The 19,601-nt window shown below is 39.3% G+C and overlaps 1 protein-coding gene across 2 annotated transcripts in view; it reads right to left on the reverse strand.

The window, feature by feature from the left end:
• Positions 1 to 961: 961 nt before the first annotated feature.
• The window catches only part of LOC109057060 (thymocyte selection-associated high mobility group box protein TOX-like), a 59,999-nt gene continuing 41,359 nt past the window's right edge, over positions 962 to 19,601 (reverse strand). Inside the window, exons 5-11 of one of the 2 annotated variants that reach the window (XM_042772542.1) lie at positions 19,287 to 19,334; positions 11,238 to 11,489; positions 9,840 to 10,070; positions 8,113 to 8,193; positions 7,173 to 7,514; positions 2,610 to 2,758; positions 962 to 2,513 (exon numbers count right to left, since the gene is read on the reverse strand). In XM_042772542.1, the coding sequence (XP_042628476.1) occupies positions 2,477 to 2,513; positions 2,610 to 2,758; positions 7,173 to 7,514; positions 8,113 to 8,193; positions 9,840 to 10,070; positions 11,238 to 11,489; positions 19,287 to 19,334 (1,140 nt within the window). In that variant the 3' untranslated portion in view covers positions 962 to 2,476. The remainder of the gene's footprint in view (positions 2,514 to 2,609; positions 2,759 to 7,172; positions 7,515 to 8,112; positions 8,194 to 9,839; positions 10,071 to 11,237; positions 11,490 to 19,286; positions 19,335 to 19,601) is intronic. The other variant, XM_042772548.1, reaches the window with a different exon arrangement.

The raw sequence follows: 19,601 nt of genomic DNA on the forward strand, positions 1-19,601 counted from the left end.
AATAATATTAGCATTTGTCTGTTTTATGAACCAGCGTCTCTCTCGTCATAGATCACGCCATAGGCCCGCTGCTGTTCTGCCTTTGGCCACTAGATGGCAATATTTTGCCATCACCAAACATGACCTCCATGACAAGGAGCTGTCGCTTTCAAAAACAGCAAGGCAGTCATAATAAGAGATAGTCTATTAATCTGTCTTTGACAGTCCTATACAAAGTCCACTAAGGCTGGCCATTATCCAAATAGGGTTTTAGGTCATAAGCAAGTTAATTTCTATTTACAGAACCTAACTTTGACCTTACTAATAAAAACACTCTCAGCTGTACATAATTGTTTTATGATTTGTACTTTCACAATCCAGAATTTTTCCTACTATTTTAGGTCTGTTCATTTTGAGTGGTGGATGATATTGTCAGGAGAGATGCTTTGTTGTATGTTATATAGATAACTAGGCTATATAACATGCAACAAAGTATATTTCCTGATAATATAAATAATTATATAAATAGTTTCGGGAACATTGACATAAATAAGACAAAATTCTATGCATTTATTATTATTATAGTTATTTCTATGCATAATGGGGACTTTATAAAGACAGTTTGTGCAGGAAAACATTGACTTAAATGACACTAAGGAAGCATTTCGAGGGAGATCAGTATGTAAAAGCTTAGGTGAATGTGTCTGTGGCAGCTGTATGGCAGGGCAGGAATGTGCTCTTGACATTGGGAGGTTTATTTGTGCTGTGTTCATGGTTGGAAAATGGATTGTTATTATTACACTCTGTATCAACAACACTGTGACCCAGATATGAGATATGAGTGTGGAAGTGAATTAGTGTTCATTATACATAAACTTAAGCTTGACCTTTTTCTGGCAGAGTTATAAATGTTTCAAATAATATGCAATACAAATATTTTGCCCTGAATTCCTCGAAATGAAACACTCGTGACACTCATTGATTAATTACTGCACAAAAATGCAGGTTTGCCTTTATTTATTTTCAAACACAATAAAAACTAAATAAGAATTATTCACATTGTTGCCTGGATCAATTCTGTCTAAACAAATGAACAGAAAAACATCCCTGGAACTCTAACATAATTACTCAAAAAACACCTACAGTTATTTTTTTCCTTCATAAATAGGCGCAAACAAGTACCATAAAAAGATCTCATATAGACACAGTGTAGAGGAATATTAAATGATCAGCCATATGCCAGGGTTATACAGCAACTCTCCAATCTGCCACTGTTTCTTCTAATTAACACCATATAAGCATCTGACAGTTTCATACACATAGTTTGGATGACATTAATCAGTATGCCAGAAGTGATACAAAAGAAGTATTTTGCGTAATACAAAATAAACTTTTCTTTAGTACGTTCCTTAATGAATCATTTCATGCTACCTCACTGGTTGATGCCATCAACCTTTAAGTTATTAAACTTGGGAAAAGAATACTTTTTTAGTCTCTTTTGTCCGTCTAATCAACAGCGACTTCCTCTGCCAAGAAATTACCCCTCTTGGCTAATTATCCCTTTTCGAGTTTTAAACGAACTGGTGTGGTCCAATTCAAAATCACATTGTTACTAGAAAAAAAAAGTTGAATTCTTATACTCTAGGAGTAACACAGATTCTATTTACAGCTTGAAACGAGGGCTGCGTGAAACAACCCATCCGGCCGTTCATAACGTTCCTATGAGCCACTGTTTTATACTTACAACAGAACTCTGTTTCTAAGGCAGTTGACTAGAAAAGATTATTACAGAGAGGAAGAATGATACGACAAGAAAGAGGAGTGGGGTGAGACGCAGGAGTCATATCATCTGCATTCTTTTTTTGTGGCTTTTTGTTTTTCTTTTCTCTTTTCGGATTGTGATTTTCCTCTTTGTACAGAAAAGAAGTTCTGTTTTGGTTTTCGTTCCGCCGTTTGTCAGCGAGAGCTTGGAGTCTCCGACACGCAGCGGTAAGTGCTTAGAAACCGATGGATTGACACAACCTTCCTGCGAGGCAAATTGACCTACGCAGCGTCTTAAAAACCATGAGCAATCTCCAATAAAACACACGTCTATAGGGGGTTTCCATACACGGCCTCTTATTAGGTACGCAACGAGGACGCGGAACAATAGGAGGGCGATAAAAGTCAATATATCATTAGAGAGGTGATTGCATTTAAACTAATTTTAGCATACAATTTACATGTTCATGCTTTCAATGATTTAAACTCTATTTTAAAGATCCAAAATGTCTGAATGTCAGAAGCTAGAAGGAGATACAAATTCCAAAGCCACCATGGTAGGGTGCACTAAAGTGTGAGCCATGAGAAAGAAAACATTCAAACGTTGGTTTGCTGATGTGTGGATTGTGTCTAGTCTAAAGTAAGGCCTGAACAATCAGGCCCTGAATAGGTGAACTGGGATGAGGAACTGCCTTGGTCCTGTGAGCGTGAAGGAGCGTGCGGTTGGACATGTCGATCAGGTCAGGTACAGGGCTTTGTCCCTCTGCAGAGCTCTGTGGAGGGAAATACCAACAAGTCAAAATGGATGTCGCAGAATTTGTTTTTTTTTTCCTGAATGATGGTGGTTGATCTCGCTAGTGTCTGCTCACCCGTTGCTGCAGTAGTCAGAGGTCCAGTCCAGGCCCTGGGTCGGTCCGTTCCTGCAGCCGGTGCGGTAGTCCATTGAAGGGGACAGGCCAGGTCCGGCAGAGGATGTGACATTTACCATGCTCTGATACTCTGCCTGAAGCGGGAAACCCTGAGAGGGACAGCAGAACACAATAGCAGATTACATATAAGATCTTACATGCTGCAGGTCCCACAAAGTCAAGGCCTACAGTGCAGAGCTATGAGAGCAAATGGGATCTGTTATATGACAATAATGGTAATCATTTATATGCCAGAATAAAGTATTGCAGCACAATGCTAAAGTAGACTTTTTAAGAAATGGTTACACAGCTCTTGTCATAAAAAAACAGCTTGTATAGTGACTAGGGGTTGTTTAGCAGTTGTATTGTGTTTTAAAGCCATACAATGGCTTTGTGTGGGGAATTGAAATTTAAATGTGTTGTTTGTAGTAGATGAAAATGTAAGTAATATTAGGTTTAAAAAATTAAAAAAAAAAAACATCTCATGTAAGAATGTTTGGGTCAGTAATGATGTCTTTGGTTACACATAAAAGACATTAAAAGAAGTCTCTTATGCTCACATGTGCTGCATTTATTTGATCAAAAAATACACATATTGTGAAATATTATAACAATTTAAACAGTTTGAATATATTTTGAAATTTCATTTATTTCTGTGATGGTAAAGCTGAATTTTCAGCATCATTATTCCAGTCTTCAGTGTCACATGATCAGAAATCATTCTAATATGCTGATTTACTGCACAAGAAACATTTCTTGTTATTACTAATGTTGAAAACTATTGCACTGCTTAGTATTTTTGTGAAATCCATGATACATTTTTAGTTCAGGATTTATTTTCAGCATTTATTTGAAATCAAATCATTTCGTAATGTTAAAGTCTTTACTGTCACTTTTGATCAATTTAATGTATATTTGCTGAATAAATGTATTAATTTCTTTCAAAAAAATACATTTGACCTCAAACGTTTAGAAGATTATCAGTGAATAATGACTCAAATTTGGATCCGTTCACACAAATGAACACTTGTAATATAGTATACAAATTGTATGGACTAATTTTAATTATTTATTTGTAATTATTTTTAATTATTAAAGATATAGTTGTGTGGCAAGACCTCTGTCATGAATTTTCATAAATGTTTACTTTTGAGTTCCACTCAGCAAATGGGTCTGGAATTCCATAATTTTCATTTTTGGGTGAAGTGTCCCACTAATTCAATAATTTAACATTGAGTTGTATTAAAGTCTGGCAACAAAATGCTGAACTAGTCTGTTTTTCTGAAAGAAACCAGAGCAAAGCAGCTCGTCCAATCTAATTCCAGCAAACGATCTGAAGTGGACATGATGACAGTGTAATGCAAGCAGCCTCAAATGAGCATTAATGAGGAACTGCATTCGCTGGTTGGGGAGACGAAAAATAAACGAAGCAGATATTCTAATTTGAAGACTTCTTCTCTGTTCTTAGACTACGAAAGACTGCATGTGAAAAGGAAGTTAATCTCAGTGGTACACAAGAGAATCTGCCTGAAAGAGCAAGACAGCAGGTGGCTGCGTTTTTTTCCCCCTCCAGAGATTCTACCTATTCATGAATTGTTCCTCAAATTCTTCTCCTTCATTCGATCACAAAGGCTCCATCTGCCCCTTTGTGTCCCCCCTTCCAACACCACCCCACCTCCCCCCCAGCCCGCCTCAGCTCACCGAAAAAGTTGAACCGCGCGTTTTTGTTTGCTCTCCACAAATATGCAAAAATGAACGAGGATTATTACTCCCCTTTGGATTTAAAAATTCTCCCATAAAAGCAGGATCTGTGGAACAGGCTTAAGAACTCCCCAAACCGAGGAGAGAAAAGCCAAGTTTAAGCATTCGTACTCTCCTCCAAAAGATTGACACAGCCATACAAGGAGCCCTGTGGTAATCTAAAATTGGACTTCAGACAAATTCACACTATAATCTGCATGAAAATTAAAACACTTTTTTTTTTTTGCCTTACGACGATGATCATCCACAGCAATAGTTCATTTTCCTGCAGAGGAGTGATAAAAAAGAAGCACATGAAATTCAATCGAGCAGTTGCTCTTTTAAATACAACGTTTCCCAGAATTCCCAGCGGGCACAGGAAGAGAAACTTACAACAATAGGCCTTTCATATTCAGATGTGAATGGCGAACTTTTGCAGCGACAGTTTGAATTGGAAATATGTTTTTCTGTTTCATTCTTGATGGAATCTATACGTTGCCATGTATTTCCTTAATTATTCCTTCCAAAAAACACAATTCAAACACAAACAGCTCGTCACTCGACAACATCAGCGAGGCGCATCCCTTGGTGAAAGATCAAACTGCTGTCATTGGATAGCGTGTCACCTGTTCTCCTGACCACCTGATTCATCTCTCTTTATGAAGCTAATCTCTGTTTACCCCAAGACAATGTGATTCTCCGCCCTCTCCTTCTCTCCAGCACCAGTCAGTCCTGCCTCCCAGCTGATGCTCATCTCTTAAAGAGCTTCCAGGCACAAGGGTGCTATTCATTAGGACCTTATTACAACCTCATCTCAATCCCACTGAAGTTCAAGCGCAACTCAAGGCTATCAAGACATGAAACGGATCAAGATCGAACTCTTAATGGTGTTCTCGCAGTCACCGCGAGTGCTTAAGAAGACTTGGGCTTTAAACCTCTCTTTAACCACCTCTTGCTTGAGATCTCTATTAGAGGAACGAGGGTTTAATTAGCACTGATGCTAATAATGAGGCTGAGTGTTAATGTGGGGCTGCAGTTGAAACGCCCTCTTCCTCCTCCTACTGTACGTTAAAGCAGGAGAGGCAATAAACACAGTGAATGTTATTTCAAAAGAGAACATTTTCTCTTTAATTAGATCTTTTTTGGAGTTGTGTGTGAATGGGTTGAGGCATTATTTGCTTTCTTTGTTTTGCTGTTTGTTTTCTACGTCCTCAAAAACCAGCCTTCTCCTCCTATACACTTTAACAGAGAACTAATTTCATTTCCTTCGGTCCAGTCTGAAAAACTGTTTTCATCAGATAGCTGAGGCGTTTTGTCTTCCACACTGATGTATTCATCAATCTCAATGTGAGGTTTTTTTTTTTTTTTGTGCAACCTTAAGTCACATCCAAATCCTAATGCATCTGTTTATTACAGAGAGAAAATTGAAAATCTGTCTGTGTGATATGCTGGGATTTTTTTGCACAGCATGGACATAAAACAAGCTGGCAGATATTAATGGTTCCTCTCTTGACCTCATTCGCCGGCGCGAGAGATAGGCTGAAGGGGCCGGAAATGATGAAAAATGAAACAGTGCTGCATCTGCTGCATAAACAACACTTCCTCCACTCTCACATTCATACACACACATATACGCTTCACTATCTGTTCCACCATAATGTATAATGGAAATTGGAGAAGAATCCGACAAGGGGGGTTCTCAAAGAGCTTTATGGAAAATAGATTGGTGGGGGAGCTGATCCTTTAGCCTCTTTTTGGTCTTGCTTTAATAACAGTGAAAAGACTGCTTAATGTCTTTCTTGATTAAATTCAACATGAAATAGAGTTTGCAACCTATTTTAGTTTCAGAATCTGATATATTTCACATCAAAAGAAAAATACAAATAAAGGGAGGGGCTTGATGCTATCCATTAGGAATTGATTGGATGGTGAAAAGTGCTCTCTATATGAGCAGTTCTTGGTTTGGGGGAACCGTTCACATGAAGTCCAAGATAATATACAGTATTTATCAATTAATTTAGGTCAATTTAAATTAATTCAATTAAATGAAGTCAATTTCATGCTGATTTTAAGTTCGTTTGAAAGTGTGAATTTAAATATTTATGATTTTGAATGTGTACAATCATAAAAAGTTAAATGAATATATTACATAAATATATTTTTTACATTAAATGTAGCTTTTTAAGACTAAATCTACCTTACTGACCCACACTTCTGAAAATCATTAAAGGTTTATTCTCACCAAGGCTGTGCTTATTTGATCAAAAATACAGTAAAAACAGTAATATTTTGAAATATTACTACAATTTAAAATAACTGTTTCCTCTTTTACAATGTAATTTATTAAGTTGAATTTTTCAGTAGCCATTACTCCAGGCTTCAGTGTCACGCGATCCTTCAGAAATCATTGTTATATGCTAATTTGGTGCTCAAAAACATTTCTTATTATTATTAATTTTAAACACAGTTGTCCTGCCTAATACTGTTTTCTGGTAGCAGTGCTACTTTTTTCTTTGATGACTAGAAAGTTCAGAAGAAAGTTCAGCATTTATTTAAAATAGAATTCTTTTGTTGTCATAAATGTCGTTAATGTCACTTTTGTGCAATTTATTGCATCTTTGCGGAGTAAATTTCTGAATTTCTTTCAATTTCTTTCTTTCTTTTGAATGGTATTGTATATATAGGAACTTATTTAAAATATACAAGTGTTGTCTCAAAATTCAAAAGTATCTAAAAAGAAAGAAGTGCATTATTAATTGTGAAAACTATCAGTATATGTCTCACCTGGGCCATGGATGGGGAGTGCAGGGGCAGCGGGTGGCTGCTGAGCTGCTGTTGTTGCTGGTGGAGACTGAGGTGCTGGTGTAAGGGGGGGCTGATCTGCAGTGGAGGTGGGGATGAGCATGTCATGCTGCCCATGCTCACTGCTCCTGGCCGGGATCCACCACCTCGGGCTAGGCCTGGCTGCATCGGGGGCAGGTGGGGACTGAGTCCTGACTGCTGGTGGTACGGAGGACCCATGTAGAGACCTGGGTGAGACTGGCCTGCCCCGGAGAAAACTGGTGGCTTGGGTCCGAGCATCTGAGAGGCCTGTGATGCCTTCACATCGCCTGGGTCGTTGTAGCTCTAGAGAAAGTTATAGACGTGTTTCAGTTGTTGGTTGCATAAATGTTAAACCGGCCTTTTTGGATTAATCAAGACTGCACTGTCATTATCTGCTTTTAAAAGCCTGATGAATGTTGTATGACCTAAATGTTCTTTTAAAATGTATGTGTATATACTATACTAATAAATATTTATTTTAAAATATATATAAAATACATTTGATAAATTCAGAAAAATTTCAGATACATAAAATAATTCAAATCTACATTTTATTAATTTGTAGATTTAGATTTGTATATAAATATTACATAAATTACAAATATATATATATATTTAATATTGGATTTCTCTGTATATTCTGCTTAATCCTGCTTGCCATATTTCCATTCAGATTGCATGCCTTAAATGTTCCTACACGTTATATATATTAAATATAACATTTCTTGCAAGATATGATAGCATGAGATTTCATTCATTTAGGTGTGCAATGGGAGTCTATTTATTACTCAAGCTGTCTAAAAAACATCCCAAAACTGCCAAACAGGAACATCTCGAAATCCCTTCTTAAACGTCACTGTTTTAAAGCATGTACCCATATCAATAGCCCAGAGTCATTTACCTGAGACACGAGGCTTGCTCTGTACGCAGCCAGCTGTTTGAGGTACTCCTTCTTTGCGGTTTCTGTTTTTTTCTTGTACATCTGCCATGATAAAATAAACAAACAAAGAAAAAAATATATATTAAGAGGCCAAAGCTGTTCTTCATGTTCCTGTACACAATTATTCTTAGAAATGGGATCTAATGGCAGTCCATTTATGAGCCATAATGCGTAATTGTTGTTGGAGCACTGAAATGGTGCTTAAGTGCAGCCCACTTTATCCATCGCTTGTTCTTCTGCCTTTATGGACTGTCCATATTCCCCCTTTCAGTTGCAGCATATGTGTAATTATTTGCCCATCAATACATCTGTGCTGTTATTACCTCAACCAATAGACCTCTACTAAAAAGACAAGAGCAGAAGAGAGATAGAGAAAAAAAAGCAGCAGAGAGACATGATGTTCTTTTATCAGGCAAACATCCTCTCCTGAGTAAAAGTACTTTTAAGTGTTTTCATCAGCTTCTCCGGCTGAGTGTTTTACATAGTGAAAAGAGCACAAAATAAATTATTACAAAAAATAAAACAGCTTTTTATGACTGTAGATGCTGTCTGGTGGCTTTGGTGAGAGAAATAGGTACTTTCGGTTATGTTTATTCTGAAATCAGAAGCAGCTCTCATAGTCATGTCATTCTTCACACCTAAAAACAGTCTTTTTATCGTCACTGCTTTCAATCTGAAAAGGAACCTTAATGAGGATATTAAACATATCAAGGGTATTTACTGTAAGACATAAGTGCTAATACAACACTTTGACAAACACATTTGTTGTAATGCAGGGCAAATGAAAAGTAATTGTTTTTTGACTGCAAGATCTAATGTGTACCTTAAAAGTCCTCAAACTGAAAATCTTTTTGTCATTCCAAATCTGACTTTCCTTCTTTTGTGGAACACAAAAGCCGATATTGTGTTTCACCGTTTTTTTTTTTTTTTTTTGTTTGTTTGTTTTTTGTCCATACAGTTCAAGTGTTGTTTTGGACCCCATTGACTTTCCTTATATGGACAAAAACAGCTGAAATGTACTTCAAAATATCTTACTTTGTATTGTTTAGTAATTTTGGGATAAACTATGAATTTTTTGTTTTAGTTTCTTGAAATGTTTTAAGTGGTGAACTATTAATTTCAAGTAGTAATTTCAACTAATCAACTTGAAAATCAACTTTTAAACCTGTTCAGAATACAATTAAAAATGCTAAAAACATCAATGTTACAGCATACTACATCACAGACTGTATTCGTGCCAAATGTGTAGCGGAACTAGATAAAGCGACTAGCAGACCACACAAAACCTTTGTTATGTTCCAATAAAAAAGTAAAAAAAAAAAAATCTCACATATTGCACTGTTTTCACACCTGACTTTAAGACTTCCCCTACATGCACACCCATGTTAGACCACAACACCACTGCAGAGGCAATGTTATTCTCTGATTGCACAAGGGGAAATCAACAAATGTTCTGACCAACATGTGCATCATTGTATCCGCTGTCATAAAAAAATCTTTATGTGGCTATACTATTGTAGATTATACCTTAATTAATAAAGAAAACGTGCTGCATGTATAGAAACACAGTAATCTAATTCCTGCTGTATTACCTCAAGTCTTTATGAGTCAGCCACAAGATCGCAGCAAGATAAAGTAACTTTTTCACATTTGCACATGAGCAAGGTTTATTAAAGTGAGAAAGTCACCTGTTTCTGTTCCTCGCCTAGACCATCCCACATGGAGGCCACTATTTTGGAAACCTCCCCAAATGTGGCATTGGGATTTTGCCCTTTTATAGCTGCCTGTGTGTCTCTGAAGAACAGGGCGTAGGCTGACACTGGCTTCTGAGGCTCGTTGGGGTCTTTCTTCTTCTTCTTCTTGGGGGTTTTGGGCTTCTTGGCCATGTCTGTGGCTGCTCTCTTCTCTGCCCCATTCATCTGAAAAGAGAGGAGCTCATTAGAGTAAACAATAGATATCCAATGAGATTAAGCCCTAATAACAGCTTTATGAAGGAATCATCATCTTAAAGCTAGTTAGAGAACCATGTCTCAAAAGCCTGGAGCTGTTTTTTAAATTTTAATGACTATCGTGCATTATTCGTATATGCCGGGTTCCCACGCATTTTTACCCATCATTTTCCATGACGTTTGCAGTTGTTTGTGATCACTAGATAACTTTTTATGTAAAGCCTGCTGTTGCAAAGAACAATTTCTAGACAATGAAATATTAAATTTAATATGCAGGCGTTGTGATTATGACATAATCGCCTGTTTACGGTTGCTGATCTGTTCACTTTAAAAGGCAATCAGATATGCCTAACCAAATAAGGGAATTTGAAGTGCATGTAGAAATACTATAAAATGCACATTTTACCAGTAATTTTTGCATTAAAAATTACCAATCAAATATTTTATTATAGATATGTTTAAACTATTATATATGTCATTCTAACAGTTTAAATACATCTAAATATTAAATATTGATTAGAAAGATATAAACTAAATCACAAAATGTTAAGGTTATGTATGTTAAGTTTACACTTTAACACTGTAACTGTTAAATGATCCAAACAGACATTTAATTTTATTACTCTTATGACATTAAGATTTTAAATATTAGTGATTAGTATTAATATTAATAATAATTATAATAATATGTATATGAAATTTTAATTTAAGTTTTTGTTTTATTGGATTGTGTATCATTTTTTTAAACACGAGTAGCTGTAGTATTGTGTAGTTTGGACTTTTTAATGCTGAGCCGTGTCTTCTATGTTAGGAAACAAGACACACAAATATCTTAGCAGAGCACATAAACGACCACACTTTCCAGAGGATCAGTACTGATGTGAGTTTTGGAGAAAATGTGCAGTATTTTGGCTGTGAAGAACAGACTTGAGGCAGATCAGTGTCTTAGCAAATCTATGTTTAAGGAAACATGGCAGAGCAACTTGCTGAAAGGTCAGCAGTGACTCATTCCTTTTAATACACTCTATTTTGCCACAGTGCATAAAATAAGTCTATGTGTATGTGTATGTGTGTGTGAGGAAGATAAGCTTTTATATTCATGAGATCATAGAATGGGTAACACACTCTCTCTCTCACCTTGGCAACATCATCTGCATCGTCCTCATGCACAGAGCTTGAGGGGGAGGGTGTGGCTGACTTGCTCTCTGGAGGAGATGGGGATCCATGGGTGCCATTGTTGTTATTCAGACCCAGCTGATTATTGAGTTGTGATTGGTTGATAGTGGCCAGCTGACCTTGAGGAACCATGCCAGGTTGGACCCTGGGTCTGAGCGTGTCCACCTGATGATGGCCGCCGTAACGTGAGTCGGAGTTGACCATTTGTTGCATCTGGAATATTAAAATAAAACTTAATTTAAAACAAAAAAACCTAGATTTCCAAATGAACCCTTCAAATAAACTGAACCTCTTGCAAGATGGCGGCGCGTCCACACGCAGCGGCTTCTCTCTGTCCCGACAGAACGGTGTTTTCGTGTTTTTTGTCTTGTGAGTCGCAGTGTTTTTTGTACGTCGTCATCGCGTCTATCTGTCTTTAAGCGCGCATACAGTCGTGAGTTTCTGCTGGATGTCGGCAGAGCCGCATTTTTTAGAGTTAAACTCCGCGCACGCGGAACTGCTGCGAGATCTCGAACTGCTCCGGAGGCCTACATCATCACCGACCCCCTCTACTGCATCTCGCCCACAGCGGAGGCGCCACAAGCGGCGTGAGAGGAAGCAGAAGAGGGGTAAGCGCGGAGGTATCCGGGCTAGGCTAACGGCTAAACCCACACAAGCCATCCATCCCCACCGTCGTACTGGCTAACGTACGCTCTTTGGACAATAAACTGGACTACATCCGATTACTACGTTCAACTCAGAGGACTGTAAGAGACTGTTGTGTGTTTGTATTCACGGAAACATGGCTCAGCGACAGCGTTCCGGACTGCGCCATTCAGCTCGACCAGCTGACGTGCTATCGAGCAGACAGAGCTCGCGTCGCGGGAGGGAAAAACCCGCGGCGGCGGGCTTTGTGTTTACATCAATGACGCGTGGTGCCGCGATGCTGTTGTGATCTGCAAACACTGCTCACCCCTGGTGGAGTTTATGATTATTAAGTGCCGGCCGTTCTATCTGCCGAGGGAATATACTGCCATACTGCTCGTTTCGGTTTACATTCCCCCGAACAACAGCAACAGCAACAGGAACGATGCACTAAATGAACTGTACCAGCACATCAGTGAGCAGCAGACAGCACACCCCGATGCTTTTCTCATCATAGCTGGGGATTTCAACCATGCTGACTTAAAGAGTGTGTTTCCTAAAATACACCAACACATTAACTTTCCAACAAGAGGTAAAAACATTTTAGACTTTGTTTACACCACACAGAGAGGAGCTTACAAAGCCCTCCCCCTCCCCCACCTCGGTGCCTCAGACCACATCACTGTCATGCTAATGCCTGCATACAGACCGCTCGTTAAAGTCGCCAAACCAGTTCAGAAACAGATTCAAGTGTGGCCAGAAGGATCGTCTGAGGCTCTTCAGGGACTGCTTTGATACAACTGACTGGAATATGTTTAAGCAGGCTGCCACTTATAATAACTCCACTGACCTCCAGGAGTACTCGGAGACTGTCACTGCCTACATCACCAAGTGTATTGAGGATGTAACAGTCACAAAAACCATTACTGTCCGGGCCAACCAGAAGCCGTGGATGACAGGGGAGGTCTAGAGACTCCTGGAGACGTGGAACGCTGCCTTCAGAGCTGGAGACGAGGGGGGCCTGAGAACAGCCAGGGCCAACCTATCCCGCGGCATCAGAGAGGCTAAGAGACAGTACTCCAGGAGGATAGCCCATCAATTCAGCGACAGCAGAGACACTCGGAGGCTGTGGCAGGGGATACAGACCATTACGGACTACAAGCCCCCACAGCGGACCTGTGACAGCAACATCTCTCTGCTGAACGAGCTGAACACCTTCTTCGCTCGCTTTGAGGCACAAAACAGCTCCACTGCACAGAAGACTCCACCTCCTCCCAGTGACCAGGTGATGATGCTGACCCCAGACAGCGTGAGGAGATCCTTCAGCAGGATCAATGCACGCAAAGCTCCGGGTCCTGACAACATTCCTGGGCGTGTACTGAGAGACTGTGCAGCAGAACTCACTGATGTCTTCACAGACATTTTCAACATCTCACTTAGTCAAGCTGTTGTTCCCACATGCTTCAAAGCTACCACCATCATTCCAGTCCCGAAGAAGCCATCTCCATCATGCTTCAATGACTACCGTCCTGTTGCACTTACTCCCATCCTCATGAAGTGCTTCGAACGGCTAGTCATGCACCACATCAAGTCTGCCCTCCCCCCCTCCCTGGAACCATTCCAGTTTGCATATTGGTCCAACCGCTCGACCGATGATGCCATCGCCACTACCCTCCACTCAGCACTCACACATCTAGAGGAAAAAAGACTCATACGTCAGAATGCTGTTCACTAGGCTTCAGTTCAGAATTCAACACAATCATCCCTCAACAGCTCATTCACAAACTGGTCGAGCTGGGGCTCAACACTTCGCTGTGCAACTGGCTGTTGGACTTTCTGACTGGAAGACCTCAGGCAGTACGTGTCGGCAGCAACACATCCAGCACCATCACACTGAACACTGGGGCCCCCCAAGGATATGTGCTGAGCCCCCTCCTCTTCACTCTGCTGACCCACGATTGCACACAGTCACACAACTCCAACCTCTTTATTAAGTTTGCGGATGACACGACTGTGGTGGGTCTCATTAGCAACAGAGATGAGACAAACTACAGGAGCGAGGTGAGCCGCCTGGCCGGGTGGTGCAGTGACAACAATCTCTCTCTGAACGTGGAGAAGACGAAGGAGATTGTTGTGGACTTCAGGAGAGCGCACACTCAGCATGTTCCTCTGACCATCAACGGTGCGACTGTGGAGAGAGTGAGCAGCACCAAGTTCCTGGGTGTGCACATCACAGAGGACCTCTCCTGGACCGACAACACCGCAGCACTGGCCAAGAAATCACAACAGCGTCTCTACTTCCTCCGCAAACTGAGGAGAGCCAGAGCCCCACCCCCCCATCATGTACACCTTCTACAGAGGCACCATCGAGAGCATTCTGACCAGCTGCATCACTGTGTGGTATGGCGCCTGCAACGCGTCCTGCCGGAAGACTCTGCAACGCATAGTGAGAGCAGCTGAGAAGATCATTGGTGTCTCTCTCCCCTCCCTCCAGGACATTTATGGAACCCGTCTCACTCGAAAAGCCCTCTGCATTGCAGGTGATCCCACTCACCCGTCACACAGCTTCTTCAGTCTGCTCCCATCAGGGAGGAGACTGCGGAGTCTCCAGGCCAGGACCAGCAGACTGAAGGACAGCTTCATCCATCAGGCTGTCAGGAAGCTGAACTCGCTCCCGAACTTACCCCCCCGTCCCTCTTCTGCCTCAGGGCACCACTGAACTATGAAACCCCCCCCCCCCCCCCCCCCCCCCCCAGGTCCCCATCCCCAGGTCCTTCCACCCCCCCTCCCTCTAACATACGAATGTCATGCACCAGTCACTTTGTGCAGCAGTGGTCTGCTCACTACCTCATTCACCATGGATCTGACATCATTCTACCTCCTCATCAGTCAGTTAATAAAATAACTGCTCTGAGCCCTTTGTCACTTTGTCACTTTTAATCAGACTGAATAAGATATTTTTTTATGCACTAAAAATCTTTTTATCTGCACTGTTTGTTCACTGGTTTGCACTCTATCTGCCATGTGCCTTGCGCTGCTTTTATTTAACCTTATTTTTATTTTATTTTTTCTATTATGTCTTTTTTACATTCCCTTATTGTATAGTTTTATCTTATATTTTATATTTGATCTAGATTTTTTAGGCTCTACTGTTAGTGTTATCTGTATGCACCGGGGGTCTGAGAGTAACGCAATTTTGATTTTCTGTATGTATGTACTGTACATGTGGAAGAATTGACAATAAAGCAGACTTGACTTGACTTGACTGTTGGTTGAATGAAAGTTTGTAGCATAATGTTGTACCAAAATCAACTTGACTACTGTTTTACTGAAAAAAAAAAAGTTATGATATGTTAAGATAGGGCACTTATGATGGGCCACATTTTTAAAATCATATATATATATATATATATATATATATATATATATATATATATATATATATATATATATATATATATATATACCTCAAAAGCAATTTCCTTAATTTTTCTGTTAAAACTGTTTGAGCTGTAAAGTTGTTTAAATCATTTTAAGGATTTAGGATTTAAAATAAAATTGTGATTTCTTCACAATAAGATCATGCTGTTTATTCCTTGTGCCTATATTATTGAAACACTGAGTATTTTAATATATGCGATTTGGCCCCATTCACTTCCATTGTAAGTGACTCACTGAAATCATTTTTTAAAAGGATTTTTAAGAATATAACAAATGTATTTATTTATTTATTTTTGGTAATCAACATTGTCACAAAAGTTGTTGATTAAGCTTAACTTATACTGAACCTGAAATATTCTTTTACAAAGTAAAAAGTTCTGTTCTTATTAAAACTAACCTCGGCTAAACAGAACAGTTACAATAGAATTCCCTTAAAGGTCTACCTATACATACAAGCATAATCCCATTGTTAACTAGCACTAATGTCTCGATCCATACCTTATGACTGGTTTGGATTTTCACCATCCTGCTGCTATGAATGCTAGTCTGTAGCAGAGTGTAGAAACATTGCTTTTGCACACTGTATCTGGGGGATAAATCACTTCCGACAAGGACAAGCCCTGTAGCTGTAGTCCGTCACCTGATACTGTCTGAAGCAACAGGTGACCTGAAATGTACCCCACGCCCACCATTGTATGCAACACAATGCCCCCGACAGGTGCAGCTTTGGGGTTAGAAGCTACGGGCATTTCTCTGAAGGACAGGTGACTCTATGTCTCCCTCCCCGCATAAACACTTCAGACACACTGGACCCTCATTACTCAAAACATACTGAAATTGCTTTCTAAAATCTCTTATTTCAAAGAGAGCCTGTGAGAGCACTGAATAATGCTAATGCAAAAATTTAACATATTTCATACTGTCAGACATTGACAGTCACACAGGGAAATGAAGTGTCTAATATTGAAAAATGCATTACATGTTGTGCCATCCACATGCATTTTTGAGAGGTGCTTGTCCATGCTTAAGTCACTGCCATGATACTAATGTGTTCTGGATGGTTGCCAGGGCTTTTTTTACATTAATTAATTTTTTAACTAAATTTTTCAATATCAATTAAGTGATGCTGTATATATTTTTAAATACAAAGTTGAATTTTTTTATGCATTTCTGCTTTAATTTTTAGCAAACAATAAGACTTTCATTTGTTTAACTTGATTAATCAGTTAAATACATGAAAGCGTTTTTTGATGTCGTGTCATGGAGCATCAGAAAAACTATTCATTTACGAGAATTCGGCATGTATCCGAAAGCAGCTGATTGGATGTAAAAGGACTAACGACGTGACAACATTACACAGCAACAGCGAGGAAATTCTCCAATCAGTGCGGTTTCAGCGGTTAACTGACTAATCATAAACTGACACTGGTGAAAAGGTCAAGTTCTCATGAAATGGCTGGAAAAAAGGTCGCAGTGGAAAACTGTTCAACTTTTCAGGGGGTTTAACCATTACAATGTTAATGGATAGGAGGAAGTTTCCTTTTTCAGCGAAATGCGTTCACCATCACACACACCTCATTAATATGCTCTGTGTTTTCTGTATTATACCCCTTCCCACTCGATTTCTTTTGAAACATCTGTATTTTCTTGAGGGGGACTTTTTCTGTTTTTTTTTTTAACGAGACAATACCCACCTTGTTTTTGTTGGTAATAAGATGTTGTGGTTTTTTTTGTGTAAAAAACATTTTTAATTTTAAAACAAGGATTGTTGTTAAGGTTAACTTTTTTTTTTTTTTGTAAAAAAAATTATTGGAGGGACAAGCTTTCTGGCAGTAACTAAGAGTGAAATCAAGGACAAATTGTTTAATCATACTGCAATAACTAGTGAAATTTCCCAACGAGTAAAACTTTACGGCAAGAGAATCAACATGGCTGCAGAAAAAAATTCAAATCGCGTTGAATGTCAGAGCGAGGTCGTGATGGTATTTATCATATGAGCTCACCATTAATCTCCACTACACGGAGGACAAAGGCTTGCTAGGGATGAATAGAGGTCACATGACGAGGTCACAGACAAAAGCCCTAAAGGTTGCCTGTTCTGCACTTTTTAAGTTTTAAATAACAAATGGCTGCCTGGGCTGCCTGTTTTTTCATCAGACCCACTGACCCGTGTTGCAAAGGAGGTCATACTCATTTGATATCAATTTCCTTTAAATCACAGGGCAAATTGTAATCACATGTACAGTAGGAGACTATTTGCATGCTTATCTTCCTGTAGTGCGCGACAGAGACGTATGAAAGGGACGAGAGAACCCCAGCTTTCCATGCAGCCCAATGACATTTTAAAGGGAGGAAAATAATGTCTACTTTACTCCGGCTGTCACTTCAGGGGCACTTTCATGTCCTTCTGTTTCCATTAAAAAGGTATAAATAGCTTAAGTGCTGGACTAGATCAGAGCCAATTGTTTGCTCAGGGTAATAAAACCACATCCCAATGATAAGGACTTTTTTTCAGAGTAATGAGGGTGTATTTCATGTGCTTGTGTTACTGTAGATCTTTATAAGCTAACAGACACACTGGCTTTTTGTTTACCCTTTTGATCATTAGAATGAATTTGAAAAATAATCTGGCATAATCTTAGCTATTAATTTCTTTCCTCTTGAGATAATCCGCTTTAAAATCGCTGTTATTTTTTTTTTAGGGTAATAATAGCTTGTCACATTTTACATGAAAGAAACACCCAATATTTATGACATGCAGGAGTACATACGAGAAGTGAGGTAATTTGGAGTATAAAAGCTTAAAGCCGTATTACACCATCTGTCATTTGGACATGCCAGAGTTTAATTGCTCTCGCTTGAATTTTACACGACCGCACGCAAATACCTGTCTCTTATTAAACTTCACTGTAAAGGATCTATGCAAAAGCAGCCTAATAGAAGTGGCTTGTCACACTGTACTTTCAAGGTCTCAAATGTGCCTGCTTTGCAGTGTGCAGCAAAGTGCTGCAAACTATATTCTTTGCTGCAAATTGACAATAAATGGAGATTTATATCCATTACTGTTCCTGTTTTTTATTTAGGCCACTGCTGGATGAGGATTTAGTGGCTTTTGCGCTGATGATGGACGATCTCTCTGCTCTTTACCACTCACTGCCTCTCTCTCTCCTCCGCTGTCAGCTCTGTTTAGATTTGCACATTTTACACACATCAACTTGTGCTTATGTGGCTTTCTGGAAAGCAAACCTTACCTGAGCGTTTCCAATAAATTTGTTGCATTTTATGTGAATCACAGAACTCATCAGAATGGCCCGATGAGATCTCATCTCTCACATTATATGTTTAAAAAAAAGTCTTCCCCGTTTCTCAGAACTAGGGGATCCATTTAGCCATTCCACAGCATTTGTTTTCATTCTTTTTAATGGAACGAGCTAAGATGGTGAAACCTTACGAGATAATTTTCCTTTTAATCTAATACTTTTTAAGGTAAAGCACATTTCACTCAACTATCTCTGCTGGCTAAACAATGCAAACTCTAAGACCTATAAAATGAATGCAAAATGTAAGAGGCATATAAATGCACTCTCTGTTCCACCAGAGAAAGCAGCTCCAACAGGCTAATGCTGAAAGAAAATTAATTCCATCAGCTAGCTCTTTCATTCTCCACTGCAGCTACAAGCTCTCTGTCCCGTTGCCTGGCAACCATAATTCATAGCCGCTCTAAATGGATGTTCTCCAAGCACTGAGAACATTAAGGTGAAAAGAACAAATGCCTTTGTGAATCTCAATATCTTTCAGTGTGCATGTCACTCTGTGTGTATGTGTTTTTTTAGCCACTCATGTGTATGTTATTCTTCAATAATCTTTTTGATGTAAGTTTAAGATGGGCACTACGAAGGTGCATTTTCCAAAAGAGCAACAAAGGAATCAAAATATTGTTTTTACCATTATTTCTCTTACGGTTGTCATCATTTCTCCTTCATGCGCCCATTTCTGATAAAAGATAAATAATTTGTGCTGATATTATCAAACAAAGGTCAAGATTTAAAAAAGCAAAGTAAGCAGGGTTTATCACACACACAGAAATAAAGCTCAATATTTAGGTTTGGCCCCAAACATGGAGTTTATGGAAAACAATAGGTGCGAGATGAAGGGGAGAAGTTTCAGTTTGAATCAAGCATCAGATTAGCAGCACATCTCACATTCATCTTCAACCACAGTTAGTCACAGCTCGCCAGCACTTCATATGTTTCATAATCA

The sequence above is a fragment of the Cyprinus carpio genome, chromosome A2, assembly GCF_018340385.1.
Source record: "Cyprinus carpio isolate SPL01 chromosome A2, ASM1834038v1, whole genome shotgun sequence".
NCBI lineage: Eukaryota > Metazoa > Chordata > Actinopteri > Cypriniformes > Cyprinidae > Cyprinus > Cyprinus carpio.